The 27,209-nt window shown below is 38.6% G+C and overlaps 1 protein-coding gene across 1 annotated transcript in view; it reads right to left on the bottom strand.

Moving 5' to 3' along the window:
* The window catches only part of LOC120539439 (synapsin-3-like), an 842,044-nt gene that overhangs the window by 9,071 nt on the left and 805,764 nt on the right, over nt 1–27,209 (bottom strand). The window contains exons 11-13 of the mRNA XM_039769493.1: nt 12,565–12,702; nt 5,153–5,255; nt 1,875–2,109 (exon numbers count right to left, since the gene is read on the bottom strand). Of these exons, the coding sequence (XP_039625427.1) occupies nt 1,875–2,109; nt 5,153–5,255; nt 12,565–12,702 (476 nt within the window). The remainder of the gene's footprint in view (nt 1–1,874; nt 2,110–5,152; nt 5,256–12,564; nt 12,703–27,209) is intronic.

Below are 27,209 nucleotides of genomic sequence, written 5' to 3'. Positions count from 1 at the left end.
GTAATTCTTAGAAATAATTTTGTTACTAGCTGACGCCCACCATAGCATACGGCGGTGTAAGAATAGGAACGGAAAACGGTGAGAAAGGAATTCAGAAATCAAGAAGAATGAAATACTTCTTGAAAGACGCAGTTGTGAATAGGTTTTTTGCTGGAGACGACAGATAATGAGTCGAAAGATCTAACCCTAGAAAAAGCCACGTACAACAATAGTTTTGTTGCATATATCTTGGACTTCCTGGAAATGTGGACGGTAATATGTTCATTTTGCTTACACGTACATTGTTATTTTCAGCCTTTGTCTGATAGTCCTTTGTATTGTTCCACGCGCAGATTATGTTGATATAATCAGAGATAGTTGAGATGCGCGCCCTCTGTTTTAACATATGCATCTACGACGTACTGTTGGAATACTTTGCTGCTGGAGTGCAAAATACTAAATGTATTCCTCATTGATGATCTGTACGCGTAAAATTGGCATTAAGTAAGCCTAATTTGGTTGGCGGTTCTTTTATCGGAAACATGTTGTAAATCTTTGTGCCAGCCAATGTCTCCGTAATGGAATAAAAGTGGGTAAACCATAGGATTGCAATTCATATTGAGCGTGGAAATCTGTTTACAGGAGTTGCCTCTGGGAGAGATGCAAATGTCCCTTTCGGCAGGGGGTTCGCCATGGAAATTGCTGTAATATCGGTGTGACATGTCGGGGCATTGAATCGTCGTAAATGCTGCCCAGGGTTTTTCTTGAAAACCATTCGTACAGATGCTGTTGGATTGGACTGAGCGATTTCATGCATGTGTTTGTATGATTTAGCGAAGGGGTTGATGGTTCTGAGCATGGAAACTAGCTGGAGAAGTAAATTTTCATTGCATGCAGAGTTTGCTTTATTTTGTAAGCGTACTTCAGTAGCTTGCGCTGTGTCAAAAACATACAACTGTCCATATCCTGGAGAGGTAGAAGTGTTAACGTATAGTGGAGAGATTTGGTGATAAATTTGCCCATGTTTTTTAAAACAGTATGGTCCGTGGCCAGGAGGTTGAGTTATCTGTGGAAGAGGACGAATAGGAATCGAGAAATGCCGTGTCAGCTGCGTGTGGGCGGGACCGGTTTTGAAGAGGAGCCGCAGGCAGCGTGGGGAAGGGTTTGGAAGAGGACGAATGGGAACTGAGAAATGCCGTGTCGGCTGTGTGTGGGCAGGACCGGTTTTGAAGTGGAAGCAGGACGAACCAGAAGAGAAATATATATGAGAGATAGGATCCAATTTTGTGAAACTATAATACAATGTAAGTTGTTAAAAGTATTTTTTATTTATTTCTAAAATATGTATTTTTACTCTGTTTATGTATAATAGTCTCCAAAAATGAATTGTAAAAATAATACAATGAATACATTTAATATAAACCTGCATTATGAATTTATTTATTACACCTGAATGGTGAATGTGAGAATTATAAATTAGAAAGAATCCTGCAACTTTTTCTAGTTTTCGGCTAATGACTCAGTCAGAACTCACAAAAATCACAAGTGAATGAGAGTAATGGGAATCGAGAGTCAGACCGGCAGGTCTTGCACATGCACTTTAAAATTCTACCTGCAAATCAAAATAAAACGCTGGTGACATTATTCATGTTCCCAAGCACTATTTTTGAACATAGCCGAATAAAGTCTTCCATGCACACAATTCGAATTCAAAAGACATACTGTGAAAGGATGTTCAAACTCATTTGCAAAAATTCCCATTACTGCAGGCCAAGAATGACTGCTTCTGTAGCAATATGATACAGTTCAACCACCATGAAAGTACAATGACGACATGAAACAAAGGTGACGCATATACCCCACTTGTGAGGAAAGGCTTAGGCAGCTGCACTTACTTTAACTGCGGAGTCTGCTTTGGGGGAGCTGCTCCAGGTGCTTGCTGAGATAACATTTGTCCTTGAGCCGCCGTCTGGGCCTGCTGTTGTGGAAATCCACCTGGCTTGTTGGTCTGACTTGGAGATGTTCCAGCCGACTTTGCCTGCTGAGGTGAACCTGGAGATTTTTGCTGCGGAGGAACTTGTTGGGCATTTTGCAGCTGAGTCTGAGAACCTGAAGTGGGACGAGGACTTCCTGTGAAATACATGGAGAATTGACTCTTTATACTCGGTCTTTCTAAATGAATCAAACCATATTAGCTTCAATCTTCTGATCCTTACTTGCAAGTCCCTTAATACCCAAGGGGCATTTTTCCATTGTTTGTTTACCATTAAATTGAAGTTTCATTCTAAAACACACTACCATGGAAGAGCTCAGCCAGCTAAACAGTAATTATGAACATTATATTGCTATATGGGCAGCACGGTGGTGCAGTGGGTAGCGCTGCTGCTCCACAGTTAGGAGACCAGGGGTCACTTCCCGGGTCCTCCCTGCGTGGAGTCTGCATGTTCTCCCCATGTCTGTGTGGGTTTCCTCCCACAGTCCAAAGACATGCAGGTTAGGTGGATTGGCGATCCTAAATTGTCCCTAGTGCGTGTGTGTGTGTGTGTGTACATGTGTGTGTGTCCTGCGCTGGGCTGGCACCCTGCCCGGGGTTTGTTTCCTGCCTTGTGCCCTGTGTTGGGTGGGATTGGCTCCAGCAGACCCCCATGACCCTGTAGTGGATGGATTGATATTGCTACAAGACGTGCAACATGAAAACACAGCATAATGTTGAAATCTAAAGAAACGTCATGAAACAAATAAAAATATACGTATTACAGCATGGGCTTTTTGTTTGGTCCACTCGGGATGACGTTCAGGCTGGTGGTTTATCTAATTTGTGTAACTGATGAAACACTGACAGTAGCTGCTTATACCGCCATGGCATGGGGAGAAGAAAATAAGGTCCTGTCGTGACTGATTTACATTAAAATAAATGGCAAATGGATTTTTTTTTTAATAGGATGCATTTTTTTTATTTAAATAGATAAAGATCATTTTTATTTCAACAGTGTCAATCAATTCTCTACCAATTCTCTACCAACAGTACCCCATAAAATATGCAGAAGTCTCAGGTACTTCTTCTAGTTAAACAAACTGTACAAATGTAAACTTAAACACACACTCCATTGCAAATGGTAGCATATAAATTACCAATCAATGAAAGGTTACAAGTTTCAGCTGCCTATAAAAATGAATCCTAACAAAAGTATAATCTGATGTTTTAGAAGGTCAGGTGCGTAGATACAGATCATTAGGCCAATGACGAAGAAGAATCAACTGAGCAAAACCATTGTGGTGATTGTGTGTTAAGCTTCTCCATAGTTGCAGAAGTTACATTTGGCATCAAAATAACATCCACTGTCCATATCATTCCTCTTTACTAATTTGAACTAAAGTCACTAATGGGGCTGGATCCAAAGACACTGCAGTTTTGACTAATTGCAGAATCTGTCCAATTATTTCTCAGAACATCCTCATCCAATTCAATCAATTTCGGAAAGTTTGCAGAGTGTGTCACATAGCGTTGGTCACACATTCGGTTGTTTCGTGTAATAGTATTCATTTACACGCACATTCTTTATACCGCTTGTCGCACACAGGTACTTGGGGTGCGCTTGACCGGCTCTATCAAAGTAGAACAATTGACCACAGGGCAAGAGTGAAATCGATTGCAAACCACCTCTTCTCTTCCCTACAGACAAGTACAAACTTAGCTTGAATTATGAACACTAAGAAATATGCTGATAATAACAACTGAACTGAAACTGAACTCCTGCAAATTGGCACTAAAATGCAACTTAATAAAATGAGCTCCTTCCCAGTCCATCTTGGCAGCGATCCCATCAGACCTGTCTCTACTGCAAAGAATCTTGGTGTCATTTTTGATTCCTCCCTTTCTTATTCCGACCGCATAAATCACATTAAGAAACTTTCTTACTTTCACCTCCGTAACATATCCCGTGTTCGCTCCTTCCTCTACTTTTCTAATGCTGAGAAACTTGTCCATGCTTTTATCACATCCCGCATAGATTATTGTAACTCGCTGCTGGCAGGTGCCCCTTCTAATCTTATATCACAGCTCCAGCTTGTTCATAACTCAGCTGCAAGAGTCCTTACACGAACCAGCAGCAGCGAGCACAAAACACCCATTCTGCCCCGTCTTCACTGGCTCCCTGTGTCTTACAGAATCGAATATAAAATCCAACTAATAACCTACAAAGCCTTAAATGATGTCACCCCAAACGACATCAGCGACCTTCTCCATCACTATGTGCTTGCCTGCCCACTAAGGTCCTCTGATTCTGGCATATTTTGTTGTGCCCCACACTAATCTACACTCCATGGGTGACAGGGCCTTCAGCTGTATAGTGCCCAGACTCTGGAATGACCTACCGAAATTAATCAGATCAGCTGACTCCATGAATTCTTTTAAAAAACAACTGAAAACTCATCTGTTCAGGAAGGCTTTTAGCTCTACTTGACTTTATTACCCTTCTCTCAGTTTACCTCTCTGTCAAGATGCTCCTGTAACCTGTGTGTGTGTGTGCTAGACCATCAATTATGTTGTCTGTTAGGCTTTTTTTCTCTGAATTCACTGTTGTTAATCTTCTTTATTTATTTATTTGGTTTGTACAATGCTATACACTGTATACCCTGCCGTTCTTTCTTATATTCTGTAACTGCCTTGAGCATGGGAAAGGTGCTATAATAAAATGTATTATTATTATTATAATAACAAAAACATTCACTATGAGATAACTATTAGAAACTGAAGTAAAGTAACATTACATTTTCAAACCTGCCTAGTCGAGTTTACAGGTGTAGAAGCCAAAGCCTATCTTGGGAGCCTTGTGGACGAATGTTGCTGCTCTAACAATTTGAAATCTGCACCTATTTGTTGTCGGTGTGGAGTCTGTCTGTTCTCGACAATCTGCATGCATTTTCCACCCACATAACCCAAAGATGCCCAAGTTAGATGAACTGGCGATTCCAAATGGACTCTGGGAAATTGTCAGTAAGAATGTGTGCACAAGAGTGGGACCCCTGCAACATACACATGTAATGTAGTGTATCAACTGTACTTGTAGCTCAGTCATAAATTATGATAAAGTGATTTGAAGAATGACTAGTTAGGGAAAAAAAAAAAAACAGTATTACAAAAGCTTTAACTTGATTGGCACTTTACACATACCTTGAGGCGTTGGTTTGGTTTGGAGAGACTGCCCAGCTTGAGGACCTGGTCCGGGCTGAGGGTATGACTGAGACTTAACTGGCTGGGGCTGCATCTGCTGGGGCTGGAAAACAAACAACAAAATATTTAAGAGATAATAGGGTATTCTTACGGGCGGCATAGTGGCACCTTGCAGTAAGGAGATCTGGGTTCGCTTCCCGGGACCTCCCTGCGTGGAGTTTGCATTTTCTCCCCGTGTCTACGTGGGTTTCCTCCAGGTGCTCCGGTTTCCTCCCACAGTCCAAAGACATGCAGGTTATGTGCATTGGCAATTCTAAATTTTCCCTAGTGTGTGTGCTTGGTGTGTGCCCTGTGGTGGGCTGGCGCCCTGCCCAGGATTTGTTCCTGCCTTGTGCCCTATGATTTACTCCAGCAGACTCCCGTGACCCTGTGTTAGGATATAGTGGGTTTGGTAATGACTGACTGACAGACAATCACTTGTTTTATGTGGAACTATCTTTTTGTTTGTTTTTGAGCATGAAGCTTCCTGTCCATTTCCCTCCTTCACTTAAGCTGATGACCTAGCGTGTTAAGTGAGTTAGAATTTTCCATGTAAAATGCCTGAGTCATCAAATCCTTTGTAAAAAACACCCTAATGTAAATCTCCCAAAACTAAAAGATAATTTAAAACATAAGCAAGCTCCATGTCTGATGGGAGACGAGTCAAAAGATTTGAAGGATGACTACGGTATTTTTCAGGTCAAAGTGATTTTTTTGTAATCAGGGTAGACAATACATTTATCTGGTCTTAAATGAAGCATTTTGTAATACATTTCTAAACATTCCATGCCTTTTCTTGCAGTTTAAAATGGTGTCTATGGGGCTCTAGCCTAAACATGAAAGTAAAGTGAAAGCCTTAAAGCTTAATAAATATATTGAATATAAGGTAGCAAAGGTTTTGCTTTCAGAAAACATGTATTCTGCATATCTAAAGTATGTTTGTAACAACAAAAACAGATCAGATGCAATGCATTTGATCGCAGATTCTTGGCGCTACATTTCCTGGGGTAAAGATAGGCACCTTCTCTGTTTTCTATTCACAGCAGTAGTTGCTTTCATATAACAGCACAATCTCAAGATCAATACATGAAAACATTCCTGCCACGACAACAGACATATTCTGTAAATTTAAAGGATTTTGCTTTCACATTTAGACCAGTAGATGCCATTTTTAAACCGAGTGAACAGATTTTGTAATTTTTAATTTAGAAAAAATGTTGTGCTTTAGAACACAGTTTCTGGTAGAAAGTTCATAAATACCATGATTGTAAAAAAGGTAGCTTTGACTTGAAAAATACTCCACGTATCCTTTTTATCCAGATACAAACAACAGACTAAACTGAACTGCTGCAGAAGACGCTGCATTTTAGCAAGTCATGTACTTCAAGCATCCACAGTTTCTGCCGCTACAGTCAGCAGTTTGAGTTGCCATAAGAGCAGAAGATGAGGTTTATCAGAACCATCTTGCCTGAAATTTGAAAGCAAACTACAGAATTGATCTAAAGAGATAGCAAATGACATGAAAATAATGTAGTGTCTGCACTTTGCTTTTGAAAATATGTTGAAAATTTACTCAAAAAAATACATGGAGGAACTAACTACCCTGCAGTGAGCACTGAGCACAGGCCTGCATCAACTTGTGATTAAGGTCGTTCTAAAATACTGTGACAGCCTATAGAGACACCTTTAGTGTTCACCTCCAAGAATTAGTAAGTAATGACATTAAAACCTAACATTTTTAAAAGCTTCTAAAAAAATAGTATTTGTGTTTTACATTGTGTTAAAAGTTATGTTTCACTTTGAACTACAGGGTCTCTACCATAGCATGACTAGACTGATGTCTTCAGGATTGTGTTGATTTACATAAATCTGTTAGCTTGTAAGTTAACCTCTGACATCATACACTTCACTTTATTTCATATTGTTTAATAAAGCTCTAAAAAAAATCGTATAGTACAAATTTAAATAGTTTTTTTCTAAACTTAGTGAATTTTTCACTGATTTAAGTGTGATGTGATTTTTAAACCCGTGTGGCTAAAAGTAAATGATTGTCCTAGAATGGCAAAAGTGATGAAATTCCAGGAACAACCTAAACTGAAGGAAGGTACATTGACCATGATGGCACCATTCATTGTTTTACTATTATAAGGCCTTGGTGAAGTTGAACAAAAGCTCCATGGCAGGCCAGAATCACATATTTTCCACAAGCATACAATTTTAGTTTCTGTTGAGCACCACTTTGATTCTCTTTTACAAAGAAGAGATAAATTAGTTAATGAACACTTTATGCTGAATTTTGCAGTAAAGCAACCCACCTAGGCAGTTTCAAGGACTCAAAAAAGGGATGGCAGTTCTTAATGTTGTCCAAAATACAATAATGAATGGCATCCTACAGACATGCCAGTCGCCATTCCTGACAGAAATGACTATTAGCATGGCACTGTTTGTAAATTACTTTCTCACAGACCAGATGAAATGCTGAAAGTCGGCCAGTTCTCCATGTATGGCCTGTTCTTCTGGTATACTTGTGATAAATTTTTTACTGATAAAATGAAAATTAACAAGAAATGATTTGGGGCTATATAAGAAGAAAAAACACCCTCCTATCCCCACCACGGGGGTCTAAGAATCCAAAATTTAGTCCCCCAGCACCCAGGTCACCAATTCGGACCCAGAACAGGTTCTCAGCTCTCCGCAGCGCGCCTGTGGAAACTGAGAATAATAAAGTGCTCATAATTGGCGATTCCATAGTGCGGAATGTTAGAATTCCAAACTATGTTAAACCAGCAGTTAATGTTAAGTGCCTTGCAGGGGCCAAGATTTCTGGCATAAAGACCGCATTGGACCGTGTTGCCGACGATGAAGTATCTACCTTATTGCTGCATGTCGGCACTAATGATATTTATTTACAGCAATCTGAGGTATTAAAGCGGAACTTCATCTCTCTATGCACCAAAGCTAAAACAAAATGTCGGAATTTAATTGTATCTGGTCCCTTACCAAGATTGTATAGAGGGGATGTGATTTATAGCAGATTGCATTCCTTTCACTGCTGGCTAGAAACCTGGTGTGCAAATAAAAGCATAGCATTTGTGAACAATTGGGATGATTTTTGGGAAAGGCCTGGATTTTTCAGAAGAGATGGTCTTCATCCTAACTGGAGGGATCTTATGTATTATCCCAAAATATGGCAGCAAAACTGCCTGGTTGACTGATTAGAGCACCATCCAGGCCGCAGTCATGTGATCTTAAATCACAGGCTGTTGTTTATCCCACCTGTTATTTTCCTGAAGCTGTTACCCATAATCCCTGTTGTGGGGCATCCAGTAAATTTAGTCTTGAAACAAACCATAAATTAATTGATAACCAAAAAATAAGGTGTATAATTAGACCAAGGGATAAAACCAGACACTCCACCAGGGGCATCTGTAATAGAAATTTAATTCAAATTAAAACAAAAAATATATCAGCAGTTCAGAAAGAACCATGCAGTTTTAAATGCTGTTTATTGAACATTCGCTCTCTTGGCACTAAAGCTGTTTTGGTAAATGATATAATATTAAGTACAAAATCTGATCTGTGTCTTCTTACTGAAACCTGGCTTAGTAAATGTGACACTGTTCCCTAGCTGAGGCGTCACCAGATGGATACTCGTTCCTTCATAAGTCTAGAGATTCTGGTCGAGGAGGAGGCCTTGGAATAATTCATTGTAACAAAATGCAAATCACTCCTAAAAATTTAGGCAACTTTACATCCTTTGAGGCATTCATTTTAAATATTAAAACAGATTCCAACACAATTATAGTGCTAGTCTACAGACCACCAGGGCCATATTCATTGTTCATGACTGAATTTAGCAACCTTCTGTCTGATTTGGCTATAAATTATGATCACGTAGTTCTGATGGGGATTTTAATGTACACATTGATGTGGAAACTGACACTTTTAGCAAATGTTTTACTTATTTGTTAAATTCAGTAGGATTTTGTCAGATTGTCAAAGGTCCAACTCATAATCATAACCATACATTAGATTTAATTATAACTTACAAAGTTGAAATTCAAAATTTAAATATTACTCCATTAAATGTAGTTATTTCCGATCACTTCTTAATTACGTTTGATTTAGTTCTGCCCATGCCAGCGCACTCGCAGATTAAAACAAAGACAGTGCGACATCTAGATTGTAATTCTGCTTCAAAATTTATAGATACCTTGAGTAAGTCGAGTGTAATTGTGGAAAACCATTTAGATCAGTTAACATCAAATGTAAACGTGGAAAACAATTTAGATCAGCTAATATCACATTATAATGTGACCTTGAGAGATGCTCTGGACACAGTGGCTCCTCTAAAACAAAAGTGATCAAAGCACATAGAAACTCTCCCTGGTTTAATGAAAACACTCGAGCTCTTAAATTAGAGTGTCGAAAACTGGAGCGCAGATGGAGAACAACAAAGCTACATGTCTTTCAAATTGCATGGACAGAGAGTGTTAATAAATATAAAAGGCCCTCTTTAAAGCTCGCTCAGAATACTATTCTACATTAATAGATAGCAATAATAAAAATCCTAGGGTACTTTTTAGAGCAGTGGCTAAATTAACAAATGGGAATTCAGATCAACAGTGCAAAATACCAACAGATATTAGCAGTACAGACTTTATGAACTTCTTCAATGAGAAAATTAAAAATATAAGATCCCAGATCTCAGCATCACAGTACAAACCAAATACTAGCTTAGCAGACCCTGCTCACATTGCATTCAGCACTTTAATAATTTTAATCCTGTAACTGAGCAGGAAGTCTTAACTTTAATTTAAAATGAAGCCCACTACTTGTTCCCTAGATCCAGTGCCAACAAAACTAGTAAAAGTGCAATGGATGTTCTTGCAGCACCATTCTAAACATTATCAATAGTTCATTATGCATGGCACAGTACCTGATGCACTAAAAGTGTCAGTCATTAAACCTTTACTTAAAAAGTCTGACCTAGACCCACACATACTAAATAACTATAGGCCTATTTCAAATTTACCATTTCTCTCTAAAATACTAGAAAAGTAGTCGCCAGTCAGCTTCAGTCACACCTTACGCATTACAATTTATTTGAGAAATTCCAGTCTGGCTTTCGCACTGGTCATAGTACAGAAACGGCACTAACACGGGTTGTAAATGACATTCTGATATCCTCTGATGAAGGAAATTCCACTGTAATTATGTTGTTGGACTTAAGTGCAGCATTTGACACCATTGACCATTCTATTTTACTGCACAGGCTAGAAAGCGATGTTGGGCTTACAGGCCCGTGCTCGCTTGGTTCAGTTCTTATTTATCAAATCGATTCCAGTATGTACAGAAATGTGCTGACAGTACTCCATCATTATACACAGAAGTTCAATATGGTGTCCAGGGCTCAGTACTGGGACCTTTACTGTTTTCACTTTACATGCTTCCACTGGGATCTCTCATTAGGAAACATAATGTTAATTTTCACTCGTATGCAGATGACACCCAGTTATACCTTTCATTTAAATCAAATGAAGTTTCTCCGATGTTGTCTTTAATTAGTTGTGTTAGTGAATTAAAGGAATGGATGAATGAGAACTACTTGTCTTTAAATACAGATAAAACAGAGATGTTAATTGTTGGAGGGAATGGCGCTGATCACAGCAATATTTTGTCATCATTTAACTCAGTTGGAATCCCAATTAATTTTACTGAATCAGCCCGCAATCTAGGAGTTATCTTTGACTCTAGCATGTCATTTAAAGCATATTACAAAGTCGTCCAAAACATGTTTTTCCATCTTAAAAATATTAGGAAATTAAGGCTTTCTAAATAAACAGGATTGTGAGAAATTAATTCATGCATTTATCTCTAGTAGGATTGACTACTGCAATGCGGTGTTCACTGGCTGTTCAAACTGTTCTCTATACAGCCTCCAGTTAATCCAAAATGCGCTGCAAGAATTATTACAAGAACAAGAAAATATGAACACATAACCCCAGTTCTTAAATCTTTACACTGGCTCCCAGTTAAATTTAGGGCAGATTTCAAAATCCTCCTTTTAACATATAAAGCATTAAATGGCCAAGGTCCGCTTACTTGTCTGAACTTATCATGACTTACAAACCTGAGCACATTAAGATCTCAAGATGCCGGTCTGCTTAGGATTCCAAGGATTAATAAAATAACAGTGGGAGGTCGAGCTTTTAGTTACAGGGCCCCTAAACTGTGGAATGGTCTTCCTGCTTCCATAAGAGATGCCCCCTCGGTCTCAGCCTTTAAATCCCGGCTGAAGACTCACTACTTCAGTTTAGCATATCCTGACTAGAGCTGCTGATTAACTGTACATACTGCATCTCTGTTGTTAGTCATTAGCACTATAACATAAGTAACATGATAATTATATTTGAATACTAACCCTCACCTATTCTGTTTCTTTTCTCGGTACCCAAATGTGGCCATTGGTGCCACGCCCACCTGCCAAGTTGTTTGCCTGCCTATGGTAAAGTCATCCCTGATGGAGGATCACAGGAATCATGGGAAAGAGGGTCCTTTCATCGGAGCAATGTTTCAGCCGTGGCATGGCCAAATGGAGATGCAGCTAGATGGATGAGGTCTCCAGGACTCTAAAAATATCCAAACCTAATTATGTCATATCATCTACTGTTAAACCGTAATTCTAAAATTTTTATTATGCTGTCTTAAGGAATTGTTCTGTTGTGTATATTGTATTGTATTGACCCCCTACTTTTGACACCTACTGCACGCCCAACCTACCTGGAAAGGGGTCTCTCTTTGAACTGCCTTTCCGAGGTTTCTTCCATTTTCCTACAAGGTTTTATTGGGAGTTTTTCCTTGTCTTCTCAGAGAGTCAAGGCTGGGGGGCTGTCAAAAGGCAGGGCCTGTTAAAGCCCATTGCGGCACTTCCTGTGTGATTTTGGGCTATACAAAAATAAACTGTATTGTATTGTATTGTACCCCTGCTGGTGCCCACCCCTGTAAGTTCATTGCCAAATCCTGATTTTCATGTTGCATTAGTTAATACCAGATGCTGGTATATTCACTTAACTCCTTTTGCTAGTATACATCATACCAAGAACGTGTACCATTACACCACTTTCTAAGCACACACGCCTTCACTTCAACACTCTGGTCTCCCATAATGCTGGAGGCAGTGTGGACTCAATATCGTAAATAGCCCACCAACCAACAACTCCAATCCTGTCATCATTTGAGTCACAGCCTTACAGAACTATATCTATAATATTATCAAAAAATCGCAAAAAGAGACATATAGACTTTTTCATGTATGATATTTAGCAAGCTGTTCAGAGCAAACAAAAAGAATGTCATTTGACCAGCAATACCTGTCCTAAAGCCAACTGCTGCTGTGGAGATTTAGCACCCATGAGGTGCTGCGTCATTCGTGCCACTACCAGGTCTGCTATCAGCTGTCGATCTTCTTCAATGTGTTCTCCAATCAATGGCATGGAACTGTCCATTACCTAAAAACAGAGAAAAGAAAACCCCGCGACAATTAGATGTGGACAGATCATAGAAACAAGACAGGCTCTACCAATTGAGTGTCAGGGAAATTGTTGTAGTCACCCAAGTGAGAATATGAAGAAGTGGAGAACGGAGTGTTACTAACTCAAAGCCATGACAAGAATGAATAATTGTTTATCATGTCAGTGCAGCTCACAAAATTACCAGATGAACTAAGAAAAAGGGCAGGGCAATCTTATGACAATCTTGCAAAAATATCACTGTTTATAAGATTTGTATTATCTGATTGAGGAGGAGTAAGTTAAAGAATTCTATATGCAAAGACTGGATGAAAACTCTAAACTTTTAACTTGCAACACTTTTAATGTAGGTACTTTCAATAATATAATGAACAGATTGTTTTCTATCTACTTGCACTTTTTGGAACACATCCACTTGCAACAGACCTAGCAATGCTGCTGTCAAAAAGAGTGCAGTATGTCCACAACTGATGGCATTGAATCATGCGCAATGTTTGTAAACATTAATTTATCTGAGTTAATATAATTTAAAGGTAATAAATGAGGTGTTGATTGAATTAAATAAGAATTTTCAAAGAAACAAATTAATCTTTGAATTAAGTGGTTTAAAAAAATAATACAAAAAAAAAGTAAATAATAGTCAGTTGCAATTCCACAACTTAGGAAGAAACAGTCAGAACAAAATAGCCACACAGAGGAATGCTTGAATTTAATTTTTAAAAATCTTACTTACACCAAAAGTTTTTATTATGTAAAATATGGCTGACAGACCAATTATTTTTGGTATAACCAAATTAAATCAGTGAAATACCACAGGTGAAAGTCTTACAAAAGTAAGTACGATAACAGATTAACATTTTCATATCAGCTACATTGTCTTTTATATTTTTTTTGCATTGCGACTAGAGATTTTCATGTTTTACCTAATTTGTCACAATGAAATGAAAATATAGAGTATGCTGCCATTAAAATTCATATTTTTAAGATGTTTGTACATCTTGTTTAAACAAAAATATTTAAAAGGTAACAGTCATGTCAGATTATATACATCAGACATATAAATAAATTTGCAAGATCAATATACTGCCAAAGAGAACTGAAAGGCAGTGTTCAGAGAGTAAGCACCAGAAAAAGAAACCTGTTAAAAAAGCCTAACCAATTACGTAAACCAAAAAATCAATCCGAACCAGCATCAAGTCAAAAACCAAAAATCAATATCAAAATGTTTAAAAACCAAGGTATTTGTACATGGTACATGGATTAAATTACTGTATACTAACCCAGAAGCTTCAGTTTGCATTAATAACATTTGCTCAGACTACTTTAAACTAGAACGTGGCACAAGACAAGGATGCCCCTTGTCACCGCTGCTGTTTGCGATCGCCATTGAAACACTGGCAATACATTGTCGAAATACTGATCAGATAAAGGGGATTGGCAGAGAAGGACGGGAACAGAAAACCTCATTATATGCAGATGATATGGTACTGTATATATCGGACCCAGAAAATTCTGTGCCTGCAGTCTTAGCAGCTCTCACAGAATTTCAAAAGCTCTCTGGTCTCAGAATTAATCTGAATAAAAGTGTACTCTTTCCAGTGAATTTTCAAGCATATAATATTAGATTAGACACCCTACCTTTTATCATTGCAGAACAGTTTAAATACCTAGGGGTAAACATCACAAGTAAACATAAAGCTCTTTATCAACAAAATTTAGTCGTCTGCATGGAAAAAAATTAAACAAGATTTGCATAGATGGTCAACCCTTCATCTCACACTAGCTGGAAGAATTAACACTGTTAAGATGAATATTCTTCCTAAGCTCCTTTTTTTATTTCAAAACATCCCAATATACATTAATAAATCATTCTTTAAGCAATTAGATTCAACAATAACCTCATTTATTTTGAATTCAAAACATCCACGCATCAAAAGAGCGACCCTACAAAGACAAAAGGCTGAAGCCGGCATGGCTCTACCTAACTTCCAGTTTTATTACTGGGCAAATATACAGGCGATAAGAACCTGGACACAAATAGAAGAACATACACAGGCATGGACCGCAATAGAAGTAAAATCCTGCAGTACTTCTTTGTATTCCTTGCTCTGCGCTCCAATAAACACACGTTATTGGCAATACACTAATAACCCAATTGTGCTCCACTCACTTAGAATCTGGAACCAATGTAGAAAGTATTTTAAGACGGAGAAGCTTCTATCTGTGGCACCCCTGCAAGAGAACCACCTCTTTCAACCTTCACAAACATATACAGTTTTTAATATCTGGAAAAAAATTGGAATTAACTTGCTTAGAGATCTTTATATAGACAACGTCTTTGCATCCTATGAACAATTACATTCTAAATTGAACATTCCAGCTACACATTTCTTTCACTATCTTCAAATCAGGAACTTTGTTAAACAGAACCTTCCAGATTTTCCTCATCTTGCACCCTCATCCACGCCGGAAAAAATATTGCTCAATTTTAAGGAATTAGACTCCATCTCTACAATATATAAAATCATTTTTCAATCCCTTCCTTTCAAAGATCCAAGAGGACACTGGGAAAAAGATCTCTCAATTAATATATCAGAAAAGGAGTGGAAAGTAGCAATGCAGAGAATTCACTCGAGCTCCATATGCGCTAAGCATACAATTATACAACTCAAAATTATATATCGAGCACATCTGTCTCGACTAAAACTCTCCAAAATGTTTCCAGGGCATGATCCAACCTGCGAACGTTGCAACCAAGCCCCAGCCTCACTAGGTCACATGTTCTGGGCCTGCACCAAATTAACATTATTCTGGACAAAAATTTTCAATTACCTCTCAGACAGCCTTGGACTCACAATACCTCCTAACCCATTAACAGCTGTGTTTGGGGTTCTTCCAGAGGGGCTTAAAGTGGAGAAGGACAAACAAATTGTGATTGCATTCACTACACTCTTGGCACGCAGACTTATTCTGATAAACTGGAAGAACCCAAACTCTCCTCTTTTAAGTCAGTGGGAAACCGATGTGTTATATTATTTGAAACTGGAAAAAATCAAATACTCAGTTAGAGGATCCGTACAGACTTTTTTCAAAACATGGCAGGATCTAATCAATAATATTTTAAAATAAGTTTATAAAGCACAGAGAATTTATTAACTTAGGTATGTTTACAAACCTTAAATCTTACACCGTTTGGCTTGCTCTCTCTCTCAGGGGTAGGGATTGATCTGTTCTTAACATAATTCTTTTTTTTTGTAAAAACTTGATTGCTATGTATGGATTGTAATAAAATTAATAAAATAAATAAAAAAAACAAGGTATTTCGGAATGCAGACCAAAAAAAAAAAATCACTCACCTGAATTTATAATACCTCACGTTTTTTTACGCAGAATAAGAAAAAACAGTTTATGATATAATGGAATTAGGTGCACTGGCGATCCAAAATTGTCCCTAGTGTGTGCTTGGTGTGTGGGTTTATGTGTGTGTGCCCTGCAGTGGGCTGGCGCCCTGCCCAGGGTTTGTTTCCTGCCTTGCGCCCTGTGTTGGCTGGGATTGGCTCCAGCAGATTCCCGTGACCCTGTAGTTTGGATATAGCGGGTTGGATAATGGATGGGTGGATGGATGAATTTATAAATCTTTTGTTGAGTATTTACAGTGGGTACATAACCTAATCTGTACATTATTTGACTCTGACTCTCAAAAATCTTCTAATGGCTTGGTTCCTTGTAACTAGTTATACTGCAGATAGGGATTCACAGAGATGAGCACAAATGGCAATGTCATGCACTAATGGCTGAGTAACAGCATTATTATAGAAAGCAATGTGTTATGGCAATGTGGAAGCTCTGAGAGTCCTGGTAGACTCATCTCATTCTTAACTAGGCAGTGAAACCATAAAATGGCAATTGGAATTTTTGGGTCAAGGGTTGCACATGTGCAGGCCTCTATGCTGCTGTGGTCTTTATACAGCACTATAAAAATGACATAACAGCACTAGAGGATGTCCACAGAAGAGCTAGCGAACATGCTGAAGGACCGGCTATGACTGATCAGGAAAGACTAAAGGTGCTGAATCTTTTCAACTTAGGAATGAAGAGTTTAAGAAGTGTGTAGTCATGTAAATATATAATGTAAACAAAGTAAATATAAAATGGGTTAATTAAATAATATTCCAATAATTAGTTTTCTAATTTTGGGATCTAAGATCATTCTTTATTCATTCAATTTTTTATTGAAAAGATTAAATTAAAAAAGAAATAAAACAATAAAGAAACTGGACATATGCAATTAAAAGATTAAAGCACACCCAATGGCTCCCATCCCCATCCCAACAATATTACACAGAAAAATAGATATGACTATAAGGAGCCTGTGACAAACTGTGGTTTGCAGCAATGTCGAAAAAGAAATAACAAGGAAGCCAAACTTCCGTTATCACTGAACCACTCATAAGGCTGGTGACCAAAACCTATTTTCTAATGTTGAGGCCAGATGATCCATTAATCTACAACACCAAGAGCTCAAGAAACAGATTTTAGAAATATGACATTCAAGAGTCAGCAGAGAAAGAAAGACGGGATTTCCAGCAAGAGGCCAGTGCCAGCTTGGCAGTGGCAGTACCAGGGAAAATGAACCTCGGCTGGAATGGTTTCAGAGCAACGGACAGCATGAGAGTGGCAATGTCCAGGAGAAGAAAAGTGAATGGTAAGAGAGGAATTTTGACCAAGGCTATTGATGAGAGAACGTAAGATGTGGATCCTTAGGTTTAGTGCTGGAAGGTCACCATGGTTGCACATTTTTGCTCCAACCCATTTTTTCAACAATAAGCCAATTATTGCTGCTCAAGCAACATTTTTGTGCTTGACTTTAATTAACTCACTTGTTAAGATTCCAAATGCTTATTGCGTTCTTTTGGTCTTAACCAGCTGCCTTCACTTTTTTAAATACAAAAGAACTATCAGATCACCATCTAACAGGTCCCCATTTGCACTAGTGTGTTCCCCATGAAAATATATGGAAACAAATGGCAGTGACTAAGTCAATGACTGAGAAATACTAATTAAAAAACACATGCTGCCACCACGGCCCTCCAGGATCAAATTTGGGGACCACTGGTCTAAGATAAAAGACTTATAGGGAGTAGCAGAGGGACAGTCTCAAAATGCAGGATGTGAAGGAAAAGTCGGGGAACATTTAGGGTGCAGAAGTTAAAAAAGGGGCCAGAGGACAGACTCACTGCAAAATGTTTACTAGAGAAAAGATATAAGTGGAAAAAATTAAAGTAAGTATGCTGTTGATTGGGTTTTCTGGGAGACAAAGTGCTCTTCTTTAGGACATTATTGTACAATAAGGTTATTGAACAATTAGAACAAGTTGCCATGCCATGTTGAATACAAAGACAGGGACTCATAGGAAATTGAGCAGTACAGAAAATCAAGCAGCAAATATTCTTTTATTTGACAAGAATGAATGAGAAAGATACAAAGTGGATGAGGAAGAAGTGAGGAGGAAAACAACACTTTGAATGTCCTAAGAACGGATCTCAGTTGAAGATTACTGAAGACACCTCCCATTGTGTTAATACCTAAATTTGATCAAGGCAGAAAGAAGATGGGGAGTCCACTGACATGCAGAGCTTCATTAAGAAATTTGGTGCTATGTAAGTGCCAACTGGGGATGGAACACAAGTGCTGCCCAGTTGCATGTTTCAAAAGTAAAAGGTATAAAAAGGACTAACGTTAGGTAGAATACTTTAATCCTAAAGAAGTGACAGTATCTGTGTAGTGTGTAGAGAATGGGGTGAAGGTAACATATGTTCAGTGGGAAGCAAAAAAAGGAGGACTGGCAGCAGTGACGGTCCATCTCTAGATAAGCCCAAGAGTGCAGGCGCAATTACAGTCTGGAGGCAAGACTTGTCTTGGATTAGTCTGCAATGCTTAACACAGATTTTCTTGTGATTCCTGAGGCACCCATTGCACGGTTGCACTTGGGCCCTAATTTGGGAAATTAAGGTGGTTTGTCATGTGGTGGGTGTATCAGTGCAACCTAAGAAAGTGGTAAAGGAAGGATCCGACTTCAGACCAATATTAAGTTATGAGGAGAAGAGGAGGACTACTGATATTGAGAAAATTTATATGGGGAACAACATTGTTTTTAATAAATATGGGCTTCTAGACATTTCTTAGGAAATCAAACATGATTTATCTCATTTTGACTTTGCTAAATCACTTCAATGGCTTTCATCCTCCTCAGATGCACATCCTATAACCTAAATGTCACCTTAACCTCAATAACAGCACAGTGGTCATTGTTTTGTCTTAGGTCACTGTTATATAGTGTAAACAAGTACACTAAAAACTACCTTGAAGACCTTAGGTATTAGACAGAATGTGTCTTAAAACACCTACTTAGCAATGATACAAACAGAAAGTGTTGCATTTACAGTGTAAAATATTTATTAACATTCATGTGATGTCATTTATTATTGAGTATGCGACGCTGGATAGTACTTAAAGCTGAAGAAAAGCCAGAAATAGTGCTCTGCCATACAGTAGGTGTCAGGCTTACTGGGAAAACAGTAGATGTACTACAGGCAAAGGAGTATCATTTGTACTCCTTCAAGGGATCTAAGAGAATAAATACTATATTTTAGGATCTATGTTTTATTTGTCTGAGATTCACTTAATCAAATTCTATCAAATATGTGCCATAATGGCAAAAACTATAAAGAAACGCTACAATCAATTATGCTCTGGCAATTTACTGCCAAGCCCACCACAGAATCACTTCAAAAGATTATTGTTAGCACTTCTTTCTCCCTTATGTACAGCATCCTGCTGGCCTGAAGGTGTTCTGTGGACTCCCAGTGACATCTTTTCAGTCACATTCACTTCCCACCCTCTGGCATGTTGAAGCTCTGCCCAATTTCCAGTACTCTTTTCTATCCGTTTCTCCTTGTAGTCCATGTGGGTCTTTCCCGGTAATGTGTCAGTCAGGTGATACCTTTTGCCTTGTCAACACCTTATTATAGTACAGCTTTATGGTGAGGTTTGAAATTAGCTCATGTCAAGGTAAGGAAAATTAGATCAAAAGGCTGTACTATGCTCTATATCAAACATGCCCACTTTAAGACACACATTGGTGTTGCATCACCACTCTCGGTTAAGATCTGCGTTCACTACAAATTCTTTTCACAATGTATTAAAAAGCTTTTTGGGTAGCAGTCAAGTGTTGTCTGGTAATTTAATGTAACATCCTGTCAACTTGCCATTAGGGGGCAGCAGCATCATACTGCATTGTCCTCCAGTTCAGCCATTCGAAAAATAAATGTAACATTAACAAATGCTTTGCACATAGAAGTGGCAATTCATTTTTATTTTTAAAAAACATAAAAAAAATTATGAAAAAGATCCTCAGTGGATACTGTATTAAGCTCCTGAAAGCAAACCAGACTGCACTTTTATTAGAAAGGACAAAACCTGTAACAGAAGGACATTTCAAACCACTAGAGAAAACACGAGAAGCTGCATTCAATTGCAGTGTTCACTTCCACAATTTGTTAACCACTTGGGTCTCCCTTCCAACACATCTTCTGCAGATAAATGAACTGGCCAGTACTCTTCAATCAGCAGTCAGTGGGTTACACTGAAGGAGGTGGGTCATCTACTATGACAGGTTCTGACCTTCTGCAACCCTAAAGTTGGATAAAGTTGGTTTTGAATTTGGACTGACACATTACTTCATAGCAGACAGAAAAAGTAACCTACAGTTCAGCTAAGAAGAGATGCCACAAAAATTCAGACAGGGAATAAATTTGATGTTTTTGCTCTTGGGATGGCATGCAGTCAGGTTTCTTTACCATTCCTTAGTCTTACATTTAGGGTTCAAACCTGAACTTCCCCACCACCTGGACAGCCCCCATTCAAGAGAGAAGAGATGAACTTCTGGTGGTTCAACAGCAGAGAATCTGAACGGCAGTGTAGCCTAATAGATAAAGAGAGAGGCAAGGATGTGGATTCATATCGTTCAATAAGGTGTAAAGGGCAGTCACACTAAAATGTGCTGTTAAAAACTTTATGAAGTTTATTTTGTAAAGTAATAGACCAATTAAAAACAACTTTTGTTTAGGTCATTCATTTTATTTGTTCCTTTGACTAAGGTAGGAGGAGGGTGGTGGTAGGCTGAAGCTTCTCCTAGTGGGGCAAGAAAATGAACAGGGTTGTGTTCCGACACCCAAGCAAATGCATTTTTATACATGAGTGTGAATGAATCTAGACTTGCTTTTTTTATTTTGATTGTAAAAACATATGAAAGCAGATTAATTTTAAGTTTTTTATTGAATGAAGTGGGAAGTCCTGTTTAAGAAGATGTAACTTACAGACCAAATTTTAGCTTGAGTTTTGATAATCTTGTCTAGCTCATTTCTTCAAACTGTCCCCTCTAACAACCCCTGACAATCAGACATGGCTAAATCTAAAAGTAGTAACTGATAAAAAAATCACAATACAAAAAAAATCACATTAATATTTAAGAACATCCCTGTCACTGCCTGTGTGGAAATTAACTTGAGTTGTCATGGACCTTCTCTGGGTGCTCTTCCTTCCTCCAGATCTCAAAAACTTATATGTTAGTTCAGTTGGTGTCTTTAAAAAAATGCTGGGCGCCACATAATGGAATTGCATCTTGGCTTTTTCCAAGCAAAAAAAAAACATCTGGATAAGTCTGGTTCAGCACAACTCTGTAGCAAAATAGGTGGTTTTGAAAACTGGAATAATGGATAGAGGTTCAAGAAGAACAGAAACTGATCATCAGTTTCATCACTAACATCAACAGTAATCTTCTGGTTTTACATAGGTTTGTCGGCTGTCCGACTTTCCACAATTCCCTGTATCCTTTGGGATGTGGCCCATTATTTTGATGTTTTTCTGGCAGCCTTCTTGACTCTATCCCCTACTCTCCCATCTTCATGCACCTGTTCATCAAACCATCCCGTTATAAAACATAACACCTATCACCTCCACACCTCCAAGCCTTCCTCTTTACTTGGAGTTTGTCTTCATTTCCCTCAGTTACACTCCACTTATCCACATGACAAACAATGCTGCACATCTTCTCTCTGACACACTAACACCGAGTACTTTCAGTCAATGAATTATTCAAGAAAAGTGTGTCAGGAAATGCTCTGTGGCTGTAACTGCATGGGCAGAGGTTTTTCTTTCTTTTAAGATATTCTGGAGGGTGTTCAGACACCATAGTGTGTGTGTATATACAGTGGATTTTCTGATTATGCTTACCTTGTGTTAAGGACTCTGTTTATTGGGTTTCATATTCTTGTCTTGTTTGCCTAAGATCAGAGTCTATTTTTACTCTGTTGAGTTTATCGGTGCATTTTTCTAAAGATTTTCTGTTTCCTCTTTTTACACAAGCCAAGGTTTATGGTCAACCCTCCTCTTTTTTGGGTTTCTGTTGTTTTTTTGTATACTCCTAGTTGTTTTGCCAGCACTCCATTTTGGGGCCTGCTCTCCTTAAAAGCCAGCAGATAGTATTAGGGGCTGTGCTGAGTTCAGGTGAGCATCTGCTCGACAGACCAGGTAGGATTCTCTTCTGCTCTCTCTACCATAAAGGCGAAACTGGTGGTTGCCTAAGGCAGCAAAATCTATCGGGGGTGGCATTTTGTCAACTATCATTAAAGTTACTATACATGTATAATGTCACACGTGAAACTCTTATTTGTGTGAGACTGCACTCAAAACTCAACGAGGGCAGCTCTTCCATGGAATTGATGTAAAGCAATTACCTTCAAAAATCTGTGGTTTGGGTGTGACACTTTCACCTTTGCCTAGCAGAGGAGAAAACCTAGAGCTGGCCTTGCCTGTTCCCCTGCTTGTTTTAGGAGGCTCTGAGAAAACTCCATGTTGTAACAACTTATTCCTGAAAAAATTATGTCCCTCTATATCAGTGGTTCCCAGACTCGATCCAGGGTACCGACTGTGGCTGCAGGTTTTTGTTCCAACCAGATTCACAATTGGTGATAATAATCAATAACAACTGATCTCATTTAATTAGCTGGTCTTTTTACTCTTCTTGTTATTCTGCTTTCAGAAAAGCACAACAGTATGGTCGTTACATTTATAAGACATTTAGAAATATATTTTTTTTTTCCCTAAAGCTATACTGTAAATGCTTAACTCTCTTGTTGTTGTCCTATTATTTTCCCCTTTTCCTGTGTAGCCTGCTCCCTTCATTTAACTCTAATAGTGACAATTAACAACCTGCACAGCAGACACCCAGGATGATGAAGGCAGCAGTGTCAAACTCGCTCATTAGTAAATAATCGATTAAATAACCAAAACACCTGGAAAAGCAGAATGAAAATTAGGTTGAAAATACTGTTAACAAATTAAAAAAACCTACATATTCCCCATATAACTACAACTTCTTCTTATAACTGCTTATTAAATTTTAATAAAAATCTACCAAACTTAGTTTGTAATTTCTACATTGACTTCAAAACACAGAAACTGTGAAATAATGACTCACTATATTAGGGTAAGAGTCCAATGAAAAACAGTAGTTGGATGGAACATAAACCTGACGCCACAGTGGGTACCCAGGACCGAGTTTGGGAACCACTGCTCTATCTATATCCATAGGGGGTTGGTTCCAGGCTCCCCGCAGATGTCCAAATCTGCAAATACTCAAGTCCCTTATATAAAATGGTGCAGTATTTGCAGATAACCTATGCACATCCTCCCATATACATTAAATCATCTCTAGATTACTTGTAATTCCTAATACATCAGCCAATGCCAATTCTCTCATCTTTAAGTTCTTGAGGCTGTAGGGCTTAATATAGCTTGCCAGCCATCCTTTAGTAGCCTTAAACTCCTTCCTTTTGCTCTAGTACTCATAAAGGCGAAATGCTTCTTCACACATAATTTTACCATTCAAAGGGATATTCCTCTGTGGTATGTCCTCTAGCCACACGCTTAATGCTTTCTTAGTCTTTGCAAGCACTTTATCACAAACTCATAGATCATTTTAAAGTAGGGGGCAGCACCTACTTTAATGTGAGAACGCTTGAGTCATTCTTACTGACATTATGACCCACTTCAGCAAGCAACATGCAACTTTTCAAAAGATGTAAGATTTTTATTTTTATGTTGAGAGATAACACCTTACACTACCTCTTGGCCTTTAAGGCATTGCTTTTACAGCATAAATGCTTTTTAGAATGCAGAAATGAAGGATGCACACAAGAACATGAAGCAAACAATAAACAAACAATGAGTGCTAGAGAGTGATTGAGAAAAGAGGCTACAGCAAGGTATGCTTATGCATCATTTCATTCATGTGGTTTCAGCCTAGTGCTGCAGTTGGTGGAATCCATGAATGCAGGACCCATAGATAGGGAGGGCCGACTATATAGGTACTGAAATAAACATGCACACTTGTATGAGTTTAACTGTAGGCGTGTGAGCAAGTGGGCCTTTTGAGGGATTGGTGTCCCATCCAGGTCTATTTCTTACCTTGGGCTCCATGCAGTTAGGGCAGGTTCTGGTACCCTGCAACCCTGAATGGTATCAAGCAGGTCTGAGAGTTTTTATGTTATATATGTCATCCAAACACTTGCAATTCAGTCCAGCTTATGAGGAAGTCTATTACATGAATCTTGATATTCCGTTTTGTTACCATAGCTATACATGTTGTGAGCTCTCTTTCTCAGCTCAGAAGGGAGGGATGGATCTGAAACCCATCCTAAAGAAAATGGCAGTCCATTTCATGTATGTGTTCATGCTAACTCACAGTTGTTAATGGGTGTGTGTCTTTGGGATGTGGGATGAAATTGGAGACAACCCAACCAGTCACAGGCAGAATGTGGAAAAAGAGTATAATAAAGTGACTGGAAATTACAGTTTTTTTGGGAACTGTGAAGCAGCAGTGAAATATCTGGAAATAGAGTTCATTTGGAGATATTCAGATGCATTAGAATTTTCTGCTTCTCATTCTGTGATACCTTTAAAATTGCCTCATAATGTTTATCATATGAAAAAAAAATGTTTATTATACAGTATACCCAAAATGCATTATAAACAAGGAACTTATTTCAATTGAAATGTATAAAATGAGATCCAAGACATCAAAAATAAACTTACAGATACCGCAAATGCATTTCAAGACATTTTAAAATAACTTCCTGTCCAATTTGAGGTCTCTGTTCTCAAAGAGGTTTTCAAGATATCTCCAAATAATTGTTGAAATGCATTTTGGACTCACGTGGCCTGCCATGCCAAACCATTAAACTACGTGCGCTGAATTTTCCGCTTCTTTCAGGGACGTCTTCCTACTTCTCTTACTGGCAGAGGCATCGAGTAACGGGAACAGCTGGAGTGAAGCATTTAATTAGTGGCGTCCCACAAGAGAGAGGTGCAGTACAACACTATCTGTCTGCCTGAGCTGTTTTTGCATTTAAACGCAGCCCTCACGTTGCGAGAGCTGCGTGCTGAAGTCCCCTCTGGCTGTCTTTTATTAGCAGTTATGCAGATCAAAGGTAATTAGGAAAAGCTATATATTAGCGATGTCTTGATTTTAATGACGGCCATGGGGTTTCTTGAGAACCAGTGATATTCATCTATAAAAAAAAATTATAAAGTCAAAGCTTTTTTTTTTTTTATGCAAGGCAGCACAAATATTTTCCCAGATTCCACCAAACCCTTGTGCTTGAATGTTAGGAACTTGACTGGATCTTTACAAATCAGTGCCAGGCTCAATGACCTGCACATTACTGAGTGAAGCTGAAGCAACTCGATAGGAGCAGGTGAGCTGTTAGCAAATAATATCACACCAGAAAATAGCACACTTTTATGTTTTGAATTATGAGAAACTGTATGAAGAAGGACAAGAAAAATCCTTCTCCATTTGGGGTGTATTTTTCATGCACAAATCATATGCTTTTCATCATCAAATATATTTTTCTCAATTTTTATCTCAATGCCAACTCACACTGCCTCCCATCTTCTATGAGCTGTTTTCTAAATGCTTCTCCTTCAGAAATCTTCAACTTCAAAAACTTTACATGAAGTATATTAATTAATAAGACACAAGGCCAAAGATCTAATTTATTAAATTGTGTTGCCTGACAAAATATTCTGTAAGCCCCTATTTGGGAAGTATAGTAGTGCAGTGGTTAGTTAGCTCCTCTACTTCACAGGTTCAGAATCCCAATGATTGTCTGTGTGGAGTCTGCACTTTCTCACTGTATCTGTGTGGGTTTCTACTGTTTTCCTCTCACATCCCTGCAGATGTTCATGTTAGCTCAAATTGTGACCTAAACGTGCAGTGTGTGCGTGAGCCCTGTGATGGACTGGTGCCCTGTTCAGAGCTGTTTCTTGCCTGCCATGTGATCAGAATTGCCAGGATAGGCTTCCACACTCCAAGACCGTGAGCTGAATATAATGGCCTTTAGAAAGTGTTTTTACAGCTACTTTAAGACCCATTTCCAGTCTGCTGCCACATTAGATAATTCATAACATTTCCTGACATTGTTCCACAAGTGCCAATTTTGGCCAAAATATTTAATTGACATTTTACCTGTTGTAGCCAGAAATAATAGTTTTAAGTTCAATAAAGATAATGTAACAAATTTTTATGTGCCACTACATAAAAATGGGCATGGGGCATACTCTAGACCTCTAATGGGCATGGGGAATACTCTAGACCTCTAAAACCTGGATTCAGGCTTAATTAATGTTGTTGTGGCATGTAAGGGACATCATCAAGCCCCAAAATTCCAGACACAACTACATACAGACAGTGTAGTTTCAAGTGAAGATATTTTTATTAAGTAAAGCATCTTTCCACAGGTCTTGTTTCCCCAGTCATGACAATACAATCCATTCTTCCTTGTCTATTCTCTTGTTTGCTCTACCAGGTTAATGTTGTTTCCTTCCTCCCAACTCCAACAAGTGGAGGGCTCTCTTTTAACTCTGGACCCAGGAGTACTTCCAGTCATTCAAATACCTTCAGGAAGCAATTCAGGGTCAGGCAGGACTACAGTGGTCCATGTATCATTACTATATGATAGCGCCCCCTGGCAGTCCCATGGGACCACAACTCCCATGCTGCCCTACAGTCATCCACAGTGGGGCCTGTAAGATGGGATGCTGCCTCCCAGTGTACAGAGGGATGCTCTGCCCATGGCAGGCAGTCACCCTCTGTTATGTCCTTCCCTCTTCCCAAGTCATTCTGTGTGTCACTGATAGGACATCAGCTTTGCTGTAGCCGCTGTAATGTCCTTCCACAGAAAGGAGGTATTATCATTCCTTCCGTTATCAAGACCTCCTGGCCAGACAACAGAGTGGGGTCCCTACCATTAAGGAGTACTAGTATTATTAACTAAATAAAGCTGAGCAAAAGGCATATGAAAACATACAGTAGCTACACACATATTTGTAATCTGGGTACAATGTAACTATCAACTGAATGG

The sequence above is a fragment of the Polypterus senegalus genome, chromosome 11 (genome assembly GCF_016835505.1).
Source record: "Polypterus senegalus isolate Bchr_013 chromosome 11, ASM1683550v1, whole genome shotgun sequence".
Taxonomy (NCBI): Eukaryota; Metazoa; Chordata; class Cladistia; order Polypteriformes; family Polypteridae; genus Polypterus; species Polypterus senegalus.
This window is presented reverse-complemented; position numbering and strand designations above follow the sequence as displayed.